The 17624-nt window shown below is 44.4% G+C and overlaps 2 protein-coding genes across 7 annotated transcripts; both read right to left on the reverse strand.

Moving 5' to 3' along the window:
* Nucleotides 1-47: 47 nt before the first annotated feature.
* Nucleotides 48-11896, reverse strand: Unc-115a (Uncoordinated 115a). 4 transcript variants are annotated; one of them, XM_070286966.1, is made up of 11 exons: nt 11431-11896; nt 4883-5193; nt 4145-4819; nt 3624-3680; nt 2927-3477; nt 2694-2867; nt 2218-2357; nt 2016-2101; nt 1255-1321; nt 955-1196; nt 48-890 (listed from the first exon to the last, which is right to left on the reverse strand). In XM_070286966.1, exons 1-11 carry the CDS (start codon nt 11432-11434, stop codon nt 777-779), a joined length of 2421 nt encoding a protein of 806 aa, XP_070143067.1. In that variant the 5' UTR covers nt 11435-11896; the 3' UTR covers nt 48-776. The 4 variants fall into 4 exon arrangements, with proteins under 4 accessions (XP_070143067.1, XP_017023496.1, XP_017023499.1 ...); XM_017168007.3 differs by lacking the exon at nt 11431-11896 and adding an exon at nt 5344-5509; XM_017168010.3 differs by lacking the exons at nt 3624-3680; nt 11431-11896 and adding an exon at nt 5344-5509.
* A 526-nt stretch (nt 11897-12422) lies between these two features.
* Nucleotides 12423-17514, reverse strand: trbd (ubiquitin thioesterase trabid). 3 transcript variants are annotated; one of them, XM_017168163.3, is made up of 9 exons: nt 17361-17514; nt 16079-16243; nt 15426-16014; nt 15139-15367; nt 14350-15076; nt 14053-14297; nt 13785-13996; nt 13574-13722; nt 12423-13493 (listed from the first exon to the last, which is right to left on the reverse strand). In XM_017168163.3, the coding sequence occupies exons 2-9, from the start codon at nt 16204-16206 to the stop codon at nt 13415-13417; spliced, it is 2358 nt and encodes a 785-aa protein (XP_017023652.1). In that variant the 5' UTR covers nt 16207-16243; nt 17361-17514; the 3' UTR covers nt 12423-13414. The 3 variants fall into 3 exon arrangements, with proteins under 3 accessions (XP_017023652.1, XP_017023651.1, XP_070142773.1); XM_017168162.3 differs by having other exon boundaries at nt 17043-17508; XM_070286672.1 differs by having other exon boundaries at nt 17352-17506.
* Between the last annotated feature and the right edge of the window lie 110 nt (nt 17515-17624).

Below are 17624 nucleotides of genomic sequence, written 5' to 3' on the forward strand. Positions count from 1 at the left end.
AAGCTACTAATAATCGTCACTCTCTTGAAATGTTTAAATAATTGTAATCACGTTGAGGCATTGCTTTTGTCCTGTTTTATTATCTCTGGTTTATTCTTTGACATATTCTATTTAAATAAATAAAATATTTAGTAATAAATAAAATTTGCGTAATGGTTTAGCGTAAATTTTTGATGCCACACATCTAACGATTCGCGCTTGCTGCTGTGTGATTCTGCTGTAGGTACATTAATTGCTCATTCTTTGATGCATTTATCATTCTTAGGCTGAATTAAAGTGTAATTTAGAAAATAGGTCCAGTTTGTGTTTGCGCTTGCACTGCGTATAAAAAGCGATCATGCCGGATCATATTGTTTAACTAATTGAAATCTGAATACTCTTCGTTTTTATTCGGGATCATCTGTTCCTTCCATATGCATATACACCATGTATGCATGTATATTTAGTTTTCAGTTACAATTTTTGCTTTAGCGCAACTAATTCTTAAAAAAATAAACTGGAGCCGCACGCCGGCAGCTCCGCACTGTAAATGTAACTATGTTTCGTTAAATTTAGTTTAGTTGGTTTCACTTGCATCAACTATTTATTTAAAGCGTGTTTCAAAACTGGCTGTGAAATTAGCATAGTTTCCCATTTCGTTTTCATTTTGTATTGTTTGCTCCTCTCATCCATATAACCCTCGGCTGTTTAAGGTAAATTGAATTCTTTTGGTTTCGTCACATGTGCAGCCTCCACTTGGATAGCCATCGTCACATCTGGCAGCGGTAACTGGGCTCTTAGAAGAGCTTCACCCGGCGCTTCAGCTCGTTACGCCGCCACTGGGGAAGCCTGTAGAACTCCGACCTAGCGCACTGCAAGATGTGCTCGAACTCAATGTCTGACAGATGACGCTGAAAGGGATTCAAAAGTGGTTTAAAGTTAAAATTCCCCAGTAGATCTTCGATTCAAACTCACCTCCAGATTACAGCGATCAACGTCAGAAGGCAGACGATAGTTTGTAATAAGCAGTAGGTGATAGGGATAGATCTTTGCCGGCTCGTGCACCAGCATCGAGTGGGCCATGTTGGGTAGACTGCGACGGATGAGTCCGGCCTGCGGATAGTGGTAGGAGAGAGCCCCCGAGTATGTGCTTGAGGCGGGCAGGTCTCCGCCCATAAGGGCGCGTCTATCGCCCTCGGTGATCGAGTCCACAGAAGCTGTTCAGAATGGATTGTATAAGAATGGGATATGAATATTGTTAAATCCGAATCTCACCCTCCGATTTGCCGCAGCTCAAATCCGTGCTGTGCGTCTTGTCGCCGAGACCTCCATACGAGAAATCCTACAGGAAGAGTTCTCAATTAGTTTTCTCATCGTAAAACTTGAGATGTCATGCAAACTAACAAACAAAAACCCAAAACCAGGGCAAAATTAGGGAGGAAGTACATGTAACTTAACTAAAAAGGGTTTTAATTCAAGGGATTTCTACGGCATAACAACAGCAAAGCGGTCTTACAGTGGCACCATGCATCGTGGCCGCAGCAGATGTGGTGGAGCTGAATGTGTGGGAGCGTGGTGCCAGGCCGTATCCTGGCTTTGGCACATGGCGCAGCGCACTCACCACTGGGCAGAGTAGATGGTGTGGTTGATGTTGATGTTCATGTTGATGCAATGTTTGAGTTGAAGTTCGGTTTTAGAGTGTGTATGGGTGTTAGTTTTTTATGGATGGGTGAGGAGTTGTGTTGGTGGTGTCAGGGCAACAATAGCATACACATAGATATTTTATTGGAGTAGCATAGGATTAGACACACAAGGAAGCAGCAGACCAACCAGTTGACAAGTATATTGTTAGTTTATCCGTGTGAGCGACCAGTGGCAGCATTAGGAGTGAGAGAAAGACAAACGAGTACCGTCAGCAAGAACTTATGATTACATAGGGCTAGGCTACATGTATATTAGATGTAAGCTACGAGACATAACTGACACAGCCCGTCACCAAGGTGGATCTTTTCTAGAGCAACACAGGCAGCACTTACTGAGCTGTAGCCGTTGCGTATATAGGGCAGAGTCGTCGTTTTGAATCCGTATCCGGGTTTGGGCGGCGATCGGTAGGAATGTATGGCTATAAACGTAATTGGGCTATATATAAAATATCGGTAACTTCTACTCGAATCGCCGAGCGATTCGCGCGCCTGAAACACTACGGATCAAGGATCGTTCTACTGGCTAAAGGATTACCATTGTAACTGGGCGCGTTTCCCAAGGATTTGCCAAGCGAGCCGCGATAGCTGGTGGAGCGATCAAACATCTCGTCCTCGTAGAAGGGCTTCTGGTGGTCCAGATTGCGCGAGGGTGAGGCCCCAATGGGTGATTCGTATCTATAAGAAAAAGGAAATGGTGTTTTAATAAAAAACTGGCAATCGTACAGCATTTAAATCTTGGCAAACTGCAATCTTATCGATCCATATTTAAACCTAATAAAAACTAAAATAATAAAACCAGCTAATAAGCTGTTAAGCCGAGTGATAAGCTACTTTAAATAGCTTAGACTAACTTTTCTACCCATAAAAATGCTAAACTAATAAAGATTGCAAGTAAATTCCTATTACAATTATTTTTTAAAACTGGTTAAACCTAAGAATTAATCATGATCAACCTGAGTTATCGCCATACTTATATCTGATTATTCATACAGGCTTTTACGGGCGACCTACCTCAACTTGTATACCGGCTCCTTGGAAGCAGAAGGCGTCCTGGAAGCGTTGCGCGGATCCAGATTGTTCTGCTTCCACTTCCTATACTTGGCATGCTCCTTGAGGTCCTTGGCAATCGCTGAGCCAATTCCCGAGTTCAGCTTCTCCAACTGCTCGGCCTCGCGTTGAAGGCGTCTAGTAAAGATTACGAATACATAAGAGACTTCTTGGGACCGCTTAGCTTGACTACTTACTGCTGCTCCTCGCCGTTCTTGGCATTGCCATTGGTTTGCTTGCCATTCTCGTCCTCGTCATCGGACACGGGTACACCCTTGTAGGTGTCACTGTACCGCCGCCGGCGCTCCGGATCCGTGTACGGATACGGTGGAGCGGGGAAGTCGTCCCGCTCGATCTTGGGCTGCTCGCCCGGCGGCGGCTTCTTGGCAGCCGGATAGTGGGACAGTTCTATGGGCTCCTCGTTGTTCATGCCGGGACTCTTGGGCCGCGGCGTCTCCGAGCGGATGGCATCCACCAGGACCTTCATGGCGCTGCGTGTCCTCGAGTGGGGACGCGACGGAGGACGGCTACCGGCCACGGATCCCGCATTGCTGGCCGTGGTGGCGGCGTAGGACGAGGGCCGGTGAAAGTGCGGCGAAAGCGGCGTCTTGTCATAAGGATCGATCGGCTTGCGCAGATAGTGTGGCGCATCCGTCAGATAGCTGTAGGTATAGATTCGCGAGATGTCCTCGGCATTGGGTCTTCCATACTCGCGGAGTATCAGACCGGGACTGACCGTCCGATAGTGCTGTAAAGGTAATCTCATTAGTCCGCAGTTCAGGTTACATCTCCTCTACATGCAGTGTTTTTTGTTTTGGGGTTTCTTTTTTTAGTACAATTCAAAAACGATGGCATAAATTATGGGAAATCATAAAAATCATAAAGAAAACAAACCTTGCGGCTAGAGGAATAAAGTGAACCATTAAAACTCGGTGTTCTGGAACGGATGTACTGAAAACGAACGGAAAATAAAAAACGCAAGCTCAAAACAACTAAAATGCTAAGAAATTTCAAATTATAAAATCATAAATTGCATGTGTTGGTTGTGCAAAGTGGGTGTGAGGCTCATAGAGAGATATTTTTTTTTAAATTTAGTTCGATTATAAACTCGATTTTACGCCTAAAACAACAAAGAACATATGCTTTCGGCTTAAATCAAAGTGTTCTAATATTATTTTAAATAATATTCTGCAGAGTAGTTTTAAAAAAATATCCCTCAGTTCAGTTGAAAATGGTGGAAATGTGGATTTTCATGGCTGGTGTGTGCTTTTTGTTTTTACTTTGCAGCATTCAAATTAGTAGCAAGCTCAAAAGCCGCTTAAAAAGAACAGGATCGTGTTGGATTCTCGTGCTTTTTTGTTGCTGGATATGGATATTGGGCCTTTGGGATCCATGTTAGAGCCACTACTACCTACCATCTCGCTGAGGGCACTGGAGCTCATCCGGTCGCACTCGGTGTCCGTGAAGTTGCCATTAGAAGCGCCTCCGGCCACCGAGGTGCTACCGCCGCCTCCTCCGTTCAGAATAATGCCGGACTCGGAGGGACCCGGGCCGCATCGTGGGTGCCAGATGGCACTACCCTGCAGGTACATTTCCTCGCCATCGCCGAAGGGGTCGCCGCACTTGGTGCAGCGGGCGCAGGTTGGATGGAAGTGGTGATTATCGCCAGCCTGCAGCACCTTGCCGCTAATGAAGCGACTGCAGTAGGCGCACTTCACCCCGAATCCCTTCTGGTAGCACTTCTCGCAGTAGGGCACCGCATCCTTGCCCATATACTCTCCGTTGAGCACCACCTGGCAGGCCTTGCACCGGAAGCAGGAGACGTGCCACTGCCTGTCGAGGGCCACCAGAGCCTGGCCCTCCTTCAAAAGCTCTCCGCATCCAGCACAGTCGTTGGGATCATAGTCCTCCTTGAGATGAGCCTTGTGCGAAATCACACCGCCGTGCTGCTGATGAGCCGTGGCCCGCGTGGGACTCTCCGCCGGAGGAGCGGGCGAGGAGACACCTCCTCCACCCGCCTGACGACTGGGCGACACTGGAGCACCCGAAACACACTGCTCGCAGAGCACCTCCTTTCCGGTATTGGTTACCTTAGAGGGAAGAATATGGTTATCCTCAGACTTTGCTGTATATAAGAAGGTACTGAAACTCACCTTGCTGCCCGACTTAAAGGGCTGCTTGCACTTGGAGCAGGTGAAGCACTTTTGGTGATACGTCTTGCCCATGGTGCTGACCACCTCGCCCTCCACGTACTGCTGGCAGTTGGCGCACTTGGTGCCGTAGAGGCGCTGGTAGTCCGGTATGCAGTAGTAGGCACTGTCCTTTGTGAAGAATCCGCCCGTGGCCAGGGATTTCTTGCACTGGCAGCACTGGAAGCAGGCCTTGTGGAAGTGGTTGTCTGCCACGCGGAGCACCTCGCCGGAGCATTTTTTCGTGCATTTCGCACAGTAGATTTTTTGCTTACCTATAAAATAGAAGAGACAGAAGGAGGATCACCGATTAGTGGGGTTGACGGTCGCTGTTAATTCAATTCATTCAATCAGTGGTATCGCCAGATTACGTATACGCAGTGTTGCGCTGATGTCATATGCATGTGATGCGATAATGCCCCAACCTTGCCCCGTTTCGTCGCGCTCAGTTCGAAGCCCCGTCCCACAGTATGTGTGAGGGGACATATTTGTTTGTTTGTATATGTTGTTTCAGCACAAAATATATAGGTATCGTATGTCCACCACTGAGATTCGTTACAATATAGTGTCCCGAACAGTTTGTTTGTATATACGTGTGTTTTATATTGACAGTCTCAGGCAGGCAACTCTTCTACATATATATGTATACCGTTCTTAAGTTCATGACTCACACGGCTGGCAAGCAATTAATCTTATCATTGATAAGGCCAAGGGCAGCACATACTCATATTCCTTTTATATAAAACCAACCCATACATTGGCGCTTTGTCAATGTACACACAAGTGGGGAGCAGGTTAAATAGATCCGACATTTGCATGTTTATATATCACATACTACATGTGTATAATGTATGGGAAATACCCCAACAATTTAAAGAAAAAAACTGCTGTGAATGGGGTGAAACGCAAACCCTACTCAGCAGGCAAGACAACCTGTTTGTGGCTGAGCGAAAAGACCTCCAAAGAATTTGAGATGGGGTCAAAATTGTCATTTTTACAGAATCTCAGAAAATAAACCCATAAACCCAAATTTCTCGGAAGGCAAGCATTGCACTTTTTTTTTTTTGTAGCTGGTTTATTTGATGAAAGTCACGTTGATAACTACAAGTCTTATCACATATTTGATCAATGAAGTGACTGTATCCCATATTTGCTCAACACGTTCTTTATATCTCTTGCTATAAAGAAGGACGATCTTTTCCGAAGAAAATAAAATGGGAATTCATATAAATTTAACAATGTTACTACCAATTTAGAAAGAAGCCTAAAGAAGTTACTTTACCATTAAAAGTTTGTTTAATATTTTGGTACTCAAATACCACTCAAAACGTAATTAGTAATCATAATTATTATATTTTATGTGTTGTGTATATTATTTTGACCCCAAAACCGTTGTGTTCCATACACTCTCTGAAGCCTCGGGCCTTTCAAAGACCTCACATACAGGGAAAGAGCACAGTAGCGTGACGGCAGAACGCATTGGAACTAATTGTTGGCCATGACTGATGAGTCGATCTGTTCTGGCGGCTTTCTTCTTTCGCCTACCCGGTGGGCAGGCGGCTTCACTAGTCTGCGGTTGATTAAATAGACAGCGGAACAACAAAAGCTAAAAGCAGCCGGTTGCAGCACATAAAAAGAGAATATAAAAAAATATATAAATGTACATAAGCCCAACCGCATTATGGCTTGCTGTGCTGTCTGAACACTTTTTCTATGCGTCTCGCTGTCTCTTTTGTTTTTTCAGGCCTTTCGGATTTTTGTTTTTCCACAATTCTGGTCTGGAGCTGTTGCCTTTTCATATTTGGGTTGTTGCTTCCAAAATAGAAATTATATTGATAAGCTCAGGTGTATATGTGCCTGTGCCGTTAGCTTGTTTTATAATAGTGACGTAGACCGAATAAATAGGGACCAGCTACAGCCGCTATCTAATTTTTCATTAAGGAGAGGCTAACCTTTTTGGACGATTACGGTTTCTTATAGTTTTCTTTCATGGGAATTCCCACCAGAAAATCTCTAGTAGAGATCAATTGAATATAGAGATTATCTTAGATTCAATATGATAAAAGAGTATTAAGGGGTTAAGCAAGTTTGTTACAGTTAAGAGATTGAAAAATTTATTGTAATAAGTAAATTGATCATGTCATAATTATGATCTACACATTAAATTCTTCGGTTCCTTTGACTTTGACTCACTTTTATCGAGTTGCAACAGCTTATAACCGAAAAAAAGTGCATTGAACTTATTTTATCTCTAAGAGGAGTGCCTTTCAACCCTTCAGTTCAATGCAGGGTTCATTTTAATATCAAAATAAATAACTTTGTTTGATGTTTAACTTAATTCTCGTATCTTTTGGTCAAATTAATCTGACAAACAACCCACTATATATGTTGAATACATTATATACGCTAAGAATGAATATTTATTTGTGCGGTGACGCCACCGAAACTTTTCACAGAGCGGTCCAGTCGGAATAACAGCAGACCTGATCGCTCCACCAGAGGGGCACTACGACAGACACAATACCCCGAAAAGCGGGCTTTCGTCACTAACGTGGACTTCCGACCTTACTGAAAACTACGTGATTGTACCTAAATAGTATCTAAGTGTGCGAGTTTGTTTAAACTTCGTGTACGTGTTTCGCTACTTTTAATTAATTTCATTTATGTTCGGGACTGCCTGTGTTCGCTTGTTTATTATGCAATCACACATTTTTCCGCGATTTACATATTGATTTTGGCGCTTTGTTTATTGGGTTTTCAGCACATTTTCCCCGCATTAGCACTAGCCCGCTAATGGGGAAACAAAATCCATTGCAAATTGCAAATCTTCATGCAACAGAGAGCCGGCAAAGCGGCGTCCCCGCTCAAGTTAGTACAATAAAAGTTTGAGCGCACACTTTTAGGTTCGTTTTATTTTATTTTTTTTTTATTGTAATTGCGGAGAGCGATTTTAGTGCTGGCACTGGTGATGTCATCGTCGCCATCGACCGCCGCCGCCGAGAGCTTTTCGCTGCGGAGTTGGACGAGTGCGAGTGCGAGTATCTCTGCCACAACTTGGAACCGCAAACAAACTGGTTGGTGGCGCTGGCTGGCTGGCCATAGTGGAACACGCTCGAATTTGAAATACAAACAAACAATACAAAAACACGACCCGAAAACACAATATAATGAAAACCCGTCCGACGCACAGGGGGCAAGTCCAAGGTTACCCTAGCATTTCTCAAACAGGCCTCACAGAACCCCATCGATTCGATGCGGAGAGGTCAAGCTGCAGGGCAGAGAAAATATTTTAATTAACATTTGCCGCGCCCAAAGAGCGACTCTAGCCTTAGAGTAAAAGTGGGGAAGGAAAATATGGAACCTACAGAAAAACATTACAAAACAAAATAAAATATCGCAAACCAGATTTAGAATCAGAATCGGTTGATCTCTATGAAATACTCAGCGAACCAATGGGTTTAAGTACCCTATATGAATCTTTAATAAATAAAATTTGTTTGTCTACAGTCTGTTGAAGGTATTAAGTATTTTTATGTGTTCTTAAGACAATCATTTAGTGAAAAACAAATTTGTATGGCATCAAAATGTACCTAAAAGCTGTACTTGTGCAAACACCATTTTAGATTACAATTTGCATACCATTACCCAAAGATTAAGTCATGTTTGGGTAGCGGGTATCTCACAATCAAGGCACATTCTTATTGATGAATCCATATCTTTATATTGTTCTAATATTCCTATTCTTCTTATTTATATTTAAAATTTTCCCGTTGTATAAAAAATCGAATTGGAAAAGCTATAGAGCCAGAGCGAAAAAAAATAGACAACGACCTTCGTCAGTGGCGCGACATGCACTCAATGCGCACTGAGCGGGTTCACCCCAGAGCAAGTGCGTCAAATCCTTGACTGAATTTCAGGAGGATAATGTCGAGGACAATGCAGGTCAAGGCGAGACGCGGAAGCAGGTGAGCTGGCAGGCAACGCCACTCCGACGTGACTGGAAAAGAGCCTAGTTGGCAGACAATAAATAAAACCGAAAGCAAACATCATCGCTCTCTTGTGCATTCCACGCCCACGATTCCTCCACCTACGAGCGGTTCTGTTTATACGCACACAAACATTTTTAGTTGTGAAGAGCAACAGCATAAAATACACAAATTGAGCAAAAAATATAAACGAATTAACAGCTGTGGCCACAAAAATAGGGTACGAAATTTTAATGGGAAGCTTGCCTCTTACTTCTATTGTTATTGAGATTGGGTTTTATAATTATGGAAAGTCGACAAAAACAAGTCTTCCTCCTTTCACTAAAATCGACGTTTTTTTTAAATTAATTACTTAAATTTACTTTTCTTTTAATAAATGTAGGATTCGAGCAGAAAGGAAGTGGGACCCCAGAGAGTATGCAATGGTTCAAGTGAAGGATATTTTAGGCTTGCTGATATTAAAATTAAATTCAATTTGGTTTAAGATACTAGCTATGCTATCACCACAGCTATGCCTGTATATACATAAGTGTTCCACGCATTACTCATCAAATTTAAATTGCTTTGCAAGTGTTTTTTTTATGCTGTGCTACCTGACGCATCGTACATACTACATACACTCATACTTAGATATAAGTACACCCAAAGTTCGGTGCTTCGGTCGATTTGAATGTGCTTCCTGTATGCTTATTAGACGAAAAGTGAAAAGAGCAACCGCCACACACAAGTGCAGCTGATGACGCTGCATCTACGAAAATAGCATTCAATTAGGCAAGTGGACGGGTTGAGGCGGGGGCAGGGGCGGAAAATGGGGAAAACGAGGCGAAGGAGCCAACGGAGGTGGCGGGGGTGAGCACGAGACATAAGAGGAGATGCCACTTTCTAGGCAAGTGCTCTGACCCATATAACCCCGCCTGGGAAACGCTACGAAACACTACGAAATGCAGGCGAATGCACAACAGGCACGAACAAATCAACGAACAAAATAAATGAGAAAAATCCGACTAAATGAATGAGCGCGGGATGGATGGGATGTGACGATGGGGTGGATCGAGGAGATGGGGGGAACGGGACTCTACCCCTTTCATTTTCATTTTCATTTGAGCAAACGAAAAAGGAAACCCAGTGGAAGTCAATGTGCTTGTCATGAGTTCATGTCGAGCAGTTGTTGCCGCTTTAGCCAGAGATGGAGACTCTAGATGGCTATTGTTGAGCCTTTTAGGGGAGAGGAGCAACGACTGCACGTTATGGGGTCCATAGCCACATCCACAACGACGTCCACTTCTCCCGGCTCCATCAAGTCCAAGTCAATTAGGCATTTTAGGCACGCATGCGACTACTTGTAGTCCAGGCTCAATCCACTCGGAGAAAATGAGGTGTGCAGATTGTAAATCTCAGTACTTAAGATACTTTATATGGATTGATACTTTATAAACTACAAATTCGAACACAAGGGGAATTCATTCACAAAAATCTTGCATACTTAGGCCAAAAAATTACACTTATAAACGGTTTTTATGAATATTATTAAAGTTAATCAACTTAATTTTATTAAATAACCCGAAACATCATCATTTTAACACAGATTGACCCCCAACAATACTGTTATTAAGAAATCTATACGATAAAGAGGGATTATTCGATCATTATTAACTTTAAGCTGCATGATTCTTTAATATTTTGGTATAATTTCTAACTGACTTTAACCTTTTTTTTCATATTTCTCTTTTAAAAATGAATCTTCAGGCTTCTCAGTGTATGCACATGAACTCAATTAGGGACAGTAGCGGAGTATTCGAGTAATTAATCATTGACAATACAAGTACGAGTACATGTCTCGGATAACGGTAGAAAAGCCCTTTGCAGCGGCAACCGGAGAACTCAGAAAATGTAAGAATAAAAAAAAAGCTCATTCACATCGAACGGGGTTTACTGGTTTACAGGTTATTCGAGAGCAGAGCCGCTCTCACGCGGCGGGGCGGCCTAACGGTATCGTGTGTAATGTAATTGCAGTTGCATGCACAAGCACTTTGAGGTTTATTCGGTCAGGTTTTCGGACGCTCCCTGCCGCCTCACCTCGATTTGGGGCGTAACATAAGAAATAAAATTCAAAGGGGAAAACACGAAACTTGTTCTTACAACAACACTGACGTCATCGCCACAGTCGCAGCTGAGAAATTAAAATAGGGAGTGGACGTGGAATCATATGCGACCGTGCGGTGGTGTGAGTGAGTGGGAGCAGGAGCGGTAGCGGTGGCCGTGCTAGAGAGAAGATCCAGCGCTCTCAGCTGGCCAGCAGTGGTATTGATTGATGAGTACGTGTGGGAGAGTACAGGGAAAATATGAGAGCACCACCTCGCACAGGTTCATAACCACTCCCGATACGATACCCTGCTAATGCCGATAATGCCATAATGCTGCTATCGGAGCACCCACCACCCCCTGGCGTTGGCATTGCGCAGACACACACACGGCACACAGGAGCGTTAGTTAGAGAGAGAGTATCGGTGTCGGCAGATAACTTACCCATGGCGAGATACAGCTACTGCTATGCTCTTCGCACTCGCGCCTGCAAAATGGGGGAGGGAAACACACACAGAGAGGAGCACCACACAGACGAGATGACACGCACGAGGAAAGCACAAATACACGCGCACAGGTCACCACTACTTCCTCTTCACTTCACTAACAAAATTTTTCTTCTGCTTAGATTTTTTCTATTTGTATCTTTCGCCGTATGCATTCGCAATCTGCGTAGCGCGATTCTTTCAGTGTGAGTGTGAGTGTCAGAGAGTGGTCGGGCGGTGTGTGTTCAAAAAAGACGTCTTTCCGATCGATTTTGGTGCGTATTTCGCTCGTGGGACCGATGAAGCTATTACTTATATTTTAACTCGTCTGATTCTTATTCTCAATCGGAGCTGCGACCAGAAAAAACACCGCACCAGCAGCAACAACGCAACGACACCGACAGCAGCAACGAAACCGAAACGAATAAGTATCTGAGAGATACGGCGATTCGGCCTAGAGATAGGCGCGTGAGGTGAACGCGTGCGACTTCACGGCACGGTAATAAAAACCCGTGCCGCACCCATCTCTAGCTCGTATCAGAAAGCAAGTTGGCAGCAATAGATACGCGCTAAATTCGATGTCCAATTGGCCTGATATTAACTTAAAAATAAAATATATATTCCAAATAAAGAAAGTAAAATATAATATAATTTATTTATTATTATATTTTTATTTTATTTTGAAACCAATAAAAATGCATTGCAATGTGGAACCGAAAATCATTATTGTCCTCTCCCTCTTACGCGAGCAAGCTTTAGGTCCAGATATCTCACCCTATATCATAAATTTCCTTCTTTTTCTTCATTATTGGTAAAAACTCTCCATAAAATCTTTAATTTAAATCTTAAGCAATTCTTGTAGAACACTCATTCGTTAATGAAATAAAAGAGTTTGAATTTAAATATAAGTCCTGATTAATTCCCACCACGAAATATGTAACCTGAATTCCATTTAAATCTTTACTTAAAACTTTTTATTTAAATAAGTTTTGTTTTTCATGCGTTTTGCGTGTACATTTGCACAATAAGCTTCCTTAGAATGTAGTAATAATAATAATAATAATTGTAATAACATTACTAACAAAAATAATAATGAGATAAAATTCCATTTATAATACAGTTAGAATAAAATTCATTATGTTATTGGCCCTTTGTTCAACTCTTTAGAACCATAGGATCTCTATATATGTTATATATATATATATTTATATATAATTAAATATATTATATGTATAGGCATGAATGTATAATGATTCATAATTCCAAAAAGTGTTTTAAAAACTATCAATAAACCCTTCAATGACGCTGCATCAGAAACTTTCATAATTCACCCACGATAATGTAATGTTGCGTGTGTGAGTGCCACCCAATAAAATTTAATAGTACATCGAGATTTTCAATAATTCAAGCCCACATTCAGGGGATGCCTTCTCCTATGCCTTCCTCAGTTTCTACTTCAAATACGACCACGTATTCAATAAATGGATTGTTTCAAATGTGAGTGTAATTAGACCTACTAGTATAGTGTATAGCTTCAATTTCGTTTACTACGTACATATATGCTCTTTCGCTTTCGCTTTCTCTGTCTCCTCTGGTCGACGCAGTATGTATAAATTTGACTAAAATCAACAAACGTTGAATTGGGAACGGATATGATTTACATACGCCGATCAATGTATTTTCGTACATTGCGGCTCAAGCTTTAGTTTGGTTTGCTTTGCTTTGCTTTCAATTTAGTTACAACTACAACTCTTTCAACTGCCCGCATATATGGTATTCACTTTGCATTCTCTATAGTTTCCATTAGCTAACTGGGGGTGCAAGTGTATGTGTAGGATCTGCACGTGTCCATCTCAATTCAACATCCGCATCTGCTGTCATCGATCGCAGAAAGTACAAAATATTGGTATTCAAATATATACGCAGGAGCAGACGCATTGCATCTATTCCTCATCCGAGTCACCGTCACTGGAGTAGTGTGTGATTTGGGGGCGACGAATGTAGGGCGCCGTTATCACTTGTCTGCAAACCAAAATAAATAAATACGAAAAAAACACACAATCAGCAAGATCATTTTTGGCAATCGCTCAAGTCGTACTTACGCAATGCGGCGGTAGTGGTTGAGCCACTCCTCTAGCATCTGAGCCACCAGCAGAGGTCGTTTGCTGAGCTTCTGCTGCGCCACAAGGAGACCGCCATCGGTAACGCACACGTCAAGCCACTGGCGCATCATGGTCTCTTCGTTACCCACCTGCAAAAAGATAGAATTCTCGTAGAAAAAACGTTATATTTTTCAAATTATTATTCCCTTACCTCGGACTGGGTGAGGAAATGGATAGGCAACAGTTTCAGCTCACAATCCATTAGCGGCAAGTATGTGACATCCTCCACGTCGTCACGCCGTCCATCGATTCTTGTGAATGGTTCCATCGGCACCAGGGCGCTAAAATGACCGCGGGTATATCCCAGGGCGATGGGTGACTTGGTGCAGAAGTTTTGATCCCAGAGTAAAGGTAAATAGACACCTGAAAGCCCAGCCGATTAACTCAATTGTAATTTAGAAAATGGTAAAAGGAATCACCTTCGAAACGCGCATAACCGATGTCTTCGCCGCGAAAACTCTTTACATACTTGACGCCGTACACGATAATTGGACGCCGGAGGATGTGCGCCAGCGCAAAGATGTGCAGCTGTTCCAGGGACGAGCCTGGCTGGCTGGCTAGCGATAGAAGTGTGCTCCAGTCCTCCTCAAACTGTGAGTCCTCCAGCGTAAAGTGAAGCATCGAGGCCTGCAGCATCTCGTACTCTTTCCAACGAGTAAAGAACCTAAGGACAAACATCAAGGCCTATGCATTTCTCCTTCTGTAATTCTACTTACACATGACCACACTGGTGCAGTGTATCCGCGAGTGCCCGCCTCAGGATGTTGTCGCGATCGAAGACGCCCCAAGTGGCCTGCATGGCGGAGTCCAAAAGGCAATCGCCAGCGCTCCGGTTCCAAAGGACAAACATCCTAGAGCTAAGCCGAGCCGTGATCTCCAGCGACCAGTTCAGAGCTGGCGGCGGCGTTTCCAGCTGCTTTTGGGCGTCGCGATCAAGCAGCTCGTCGTAGAGCTGCTCCTGAATCGGGATCGGCAGCTCCTCGATCTCGGCGGGTAGGGCGAAGGTGGCATGCTTTTGCACATAGTGGCAGGGAAGGCCGGACTTGCGCAGGCGCAGGGTGTTGGCAAAATGGCGACGGATATCGGCCGCCAAGTCGGGGGCAACATAGGACGGCACGCGCTTGATGCCTGGCCCCGAGCCAGAGATCTGAGCCAGCAGCATGGGCAGCATTTCCTCGCGATGGAATCGTATGGCCAGATGGATGAGGGTGTGACCCACGTCAAAGGCCGAATTACGGTTGAGAGCAGCGATCTCAGTGCTAGTCAGAGAGCGGGCCGGATTGCCGCCGCAGGAGAGATAGGCCTCCACGGCGCTATAGTTGTTTTCCACTACGCCCAGACAAGCGTTCAGCCACTGCCAATCCACCTGGCGTCGAATTTGACGCTGGCGGCGCTCCTGTCGCTCTTGCAGCGTATCACAGTTGTTGATGGTTTCAGAGGAACCTGAAAATCAGCAATTAAATATAAATAAAGCTTAGAATAAAGCTAGGCACGGAAGAGCTTACCAAGTTGGTAAATGTGCTTCTTATTGAATGAGTTGTTGACACTGACGGTGTCCACGCCTTGCTGCTGCAGTTGTAGCTGCTGCTGCTGCTGATGTTGCTGGTGCTCCTCTTGGATGTTCAGACTTGAGGAGGCATGCAAGTCGTTCTGCGATCCACTGACCTCTCGCTCCCTTGTCTTGCCGCACATGGAGCACTTGATGCTCCTAGGCCAGTTTTCGTAGGTGCACGACTGTAAGGAAGAGATTCAGTAAAGGTAATGGAAGTACGCCAGCCTCGACTAAACCTACATTACACGCCCATTTGGCCACATAGCACGGCTTCTGCTGCGGCGCGTCAGTGGCTGAGGATGAGGACTCCCGCTGTTGCTGCTGAAGCTGCAGCTGGGCAGGCTGATGGTTCTGGGACTGCGAACGGCACTGGTTGTTGGATGCATTGGCGAGATTGTTCAGGTGCGTGGCATCGTCAATGCTCGGACTAAGGTTCAGCCGATTCGAGGCTGTGGCCCCGATCAGCTGGGCTGCTGGCTTGTTAGCCAGATTCTCTGTGATGCATCCCCCGAGCTCCGTATCCGTTCCACTGATGCGGAGTGCCTGCAACGCCTCGCCAGTCCGATCAGCATCCGCCTCGTTATTCTTGTCGCTGCCGCGCTCAATGGCCTCGCCGCCCCGCTTCGTGCAGCACTGGACGCAGCGCAGGCTACGTGGCCAGTTAAGATAGGTGCAGACCTTGCAGGGCCACTTTTCGCTGTCCGCCACGTTGCTCTGCCTCGCTTGGTTCTGCTGCGGCTGGAGCGAGTAGCAAGTGGACGTGGGCGTGGGCTCAACAGCAGCTGCTTCCTCCGCGACAGCACTGCTCTCCTGGGCGGCGGGACTCAGCCTGCAGGGGAAAATTAAAAATATAAATAAATAAAATAAAAAATTAAAGAGTAGGATTGCTTCACCTGAAGATGTCCTCGTTGAGCAACGGCTTCGACGCCTGGCACATGGTGCATTTCAGCGAGGATGGATAGTTTTCGTAGGTGCAAATTTCACATTTCCATTTCTGAGCATCGTCTTTGGTATCGCACATCGTTTTGTGCGCGGAGCCAGCCAGTGATGTAGTTGCTCTGTCAATGAATGGTTGTTTGTTGAGTAACGAGTACAGTTCTTTGGCCCTTAGTTCCTTTATTCTCCTTGAAATGAACTCTAAGAACGGTAGCCTTAATAAGCCTACGCCAGTCTTTAACGGTTTCCTAGTGAACCTCTACTATCTTGTCAATAAATAAATCAAGCAGTCTACCTTATTTACTTTATAATCTATAAAAAAAATCTTATTTTAAACGCCACTCGCTCACTCAGAGGGCAGGATAATAGTCAAGCTTTTGAAGGAGTTTGTAGGACAACTGTCATCTAGGAATAAGGGTATTAGGATTCTCTTTCTTGCGTGTCGCGCGAATGGAAATTCTTGTTAATAAGGTCAAACAACGGGGTAGCAAGCAGTGTCCTTGACCCTGAGACATAATTCGCAGATACAGCCACAGATACATCTGCAATTGGCTCGATTTGCCATGGTGTCGTCACAGTCAGCCTTCGGGGTCTCGGTCCCCGCCTCTGTCTCTGGCTTTGCCTCTGCCTCAGTCGCTTTTCCTGGGATTGGGGCACTTGGGCACTGGTATTGGTACTACTACGGCGGGGTCGCTCGCAATTGTTTGTTGCCATTATTCGCTCGTGGTGGGTATGTGCATACGTATGTATATGTTTTTACGTGTGTGTGATGCACCTAGGCATTTAGTATGTGTATGTATGTATGTATGCAAGGGGTGCAGTGCAAGGGGGTTTTCGCGCTAGTTTCTTATTGGGACTTGTCCTCTTCCGCCGTACCCAACCACCCACCCCGCTACCCACAGCTCGTCCCGTCCACAGTACCTGGCGCAGAAGTTCGCAAGGCCTTTTGCAGCAGTCCCAGAAAACGCGACTGCGATTTGATTCGATTTAAATATATAACACTGTCACACAGCCAGCAAAATCACAATAGGGCCAATATATTGGCCACCGATTGCTATATAACTAAATCTTTTTTGCTATAATCACTGTCAGCCACCCGCGCCCGCAGCAGCGTCCAATATTGCCAGTAATGCGGGCTGGCAGGCAAGTGCAGGAAAATTACAATTACAAAACAAAGACGGGAAAACTTTCACTCGATACGATTTTGGGATTTTCCGTTTTCTTATTTGCCTGCTGTACTTGTAGCTTTGTAGTTTGTAGGTTTGTAGTCCAGCGACACAAACACGCACGCGAATGCAACGAATTTGGAATTTGGATTATTTGGAAATATCTAATTATTTATTTTTTTACATTATTGCGAACTCAATCATCTGGTTCTGGCCAGTGTTGGAAAGTGTGGTTGCAGCAGAGCTGCCAGATGGTCTGGCAACGCAGTTGGTATTTTGGCAAGAGGTTTTTAAGGTTTAAGTACTGAAAAGTACAGAAAAAAGGTAAAAATAAAAA

This window comes from Drosophila kikkawai, chromosome 3R (assembly GCF_030179895.1).
Source record: "Drosophila kikkawai strain 14028-0561.14 chromosome 3R, DkikHiC1v2, whole genome shotgun sequence".
Lineage (NCBI taxonomy): Eukaryota > Metazoa > Arthropoda > Insecta > Diptera > Drosophilidae > Drosophila > Drosophila kikkawai.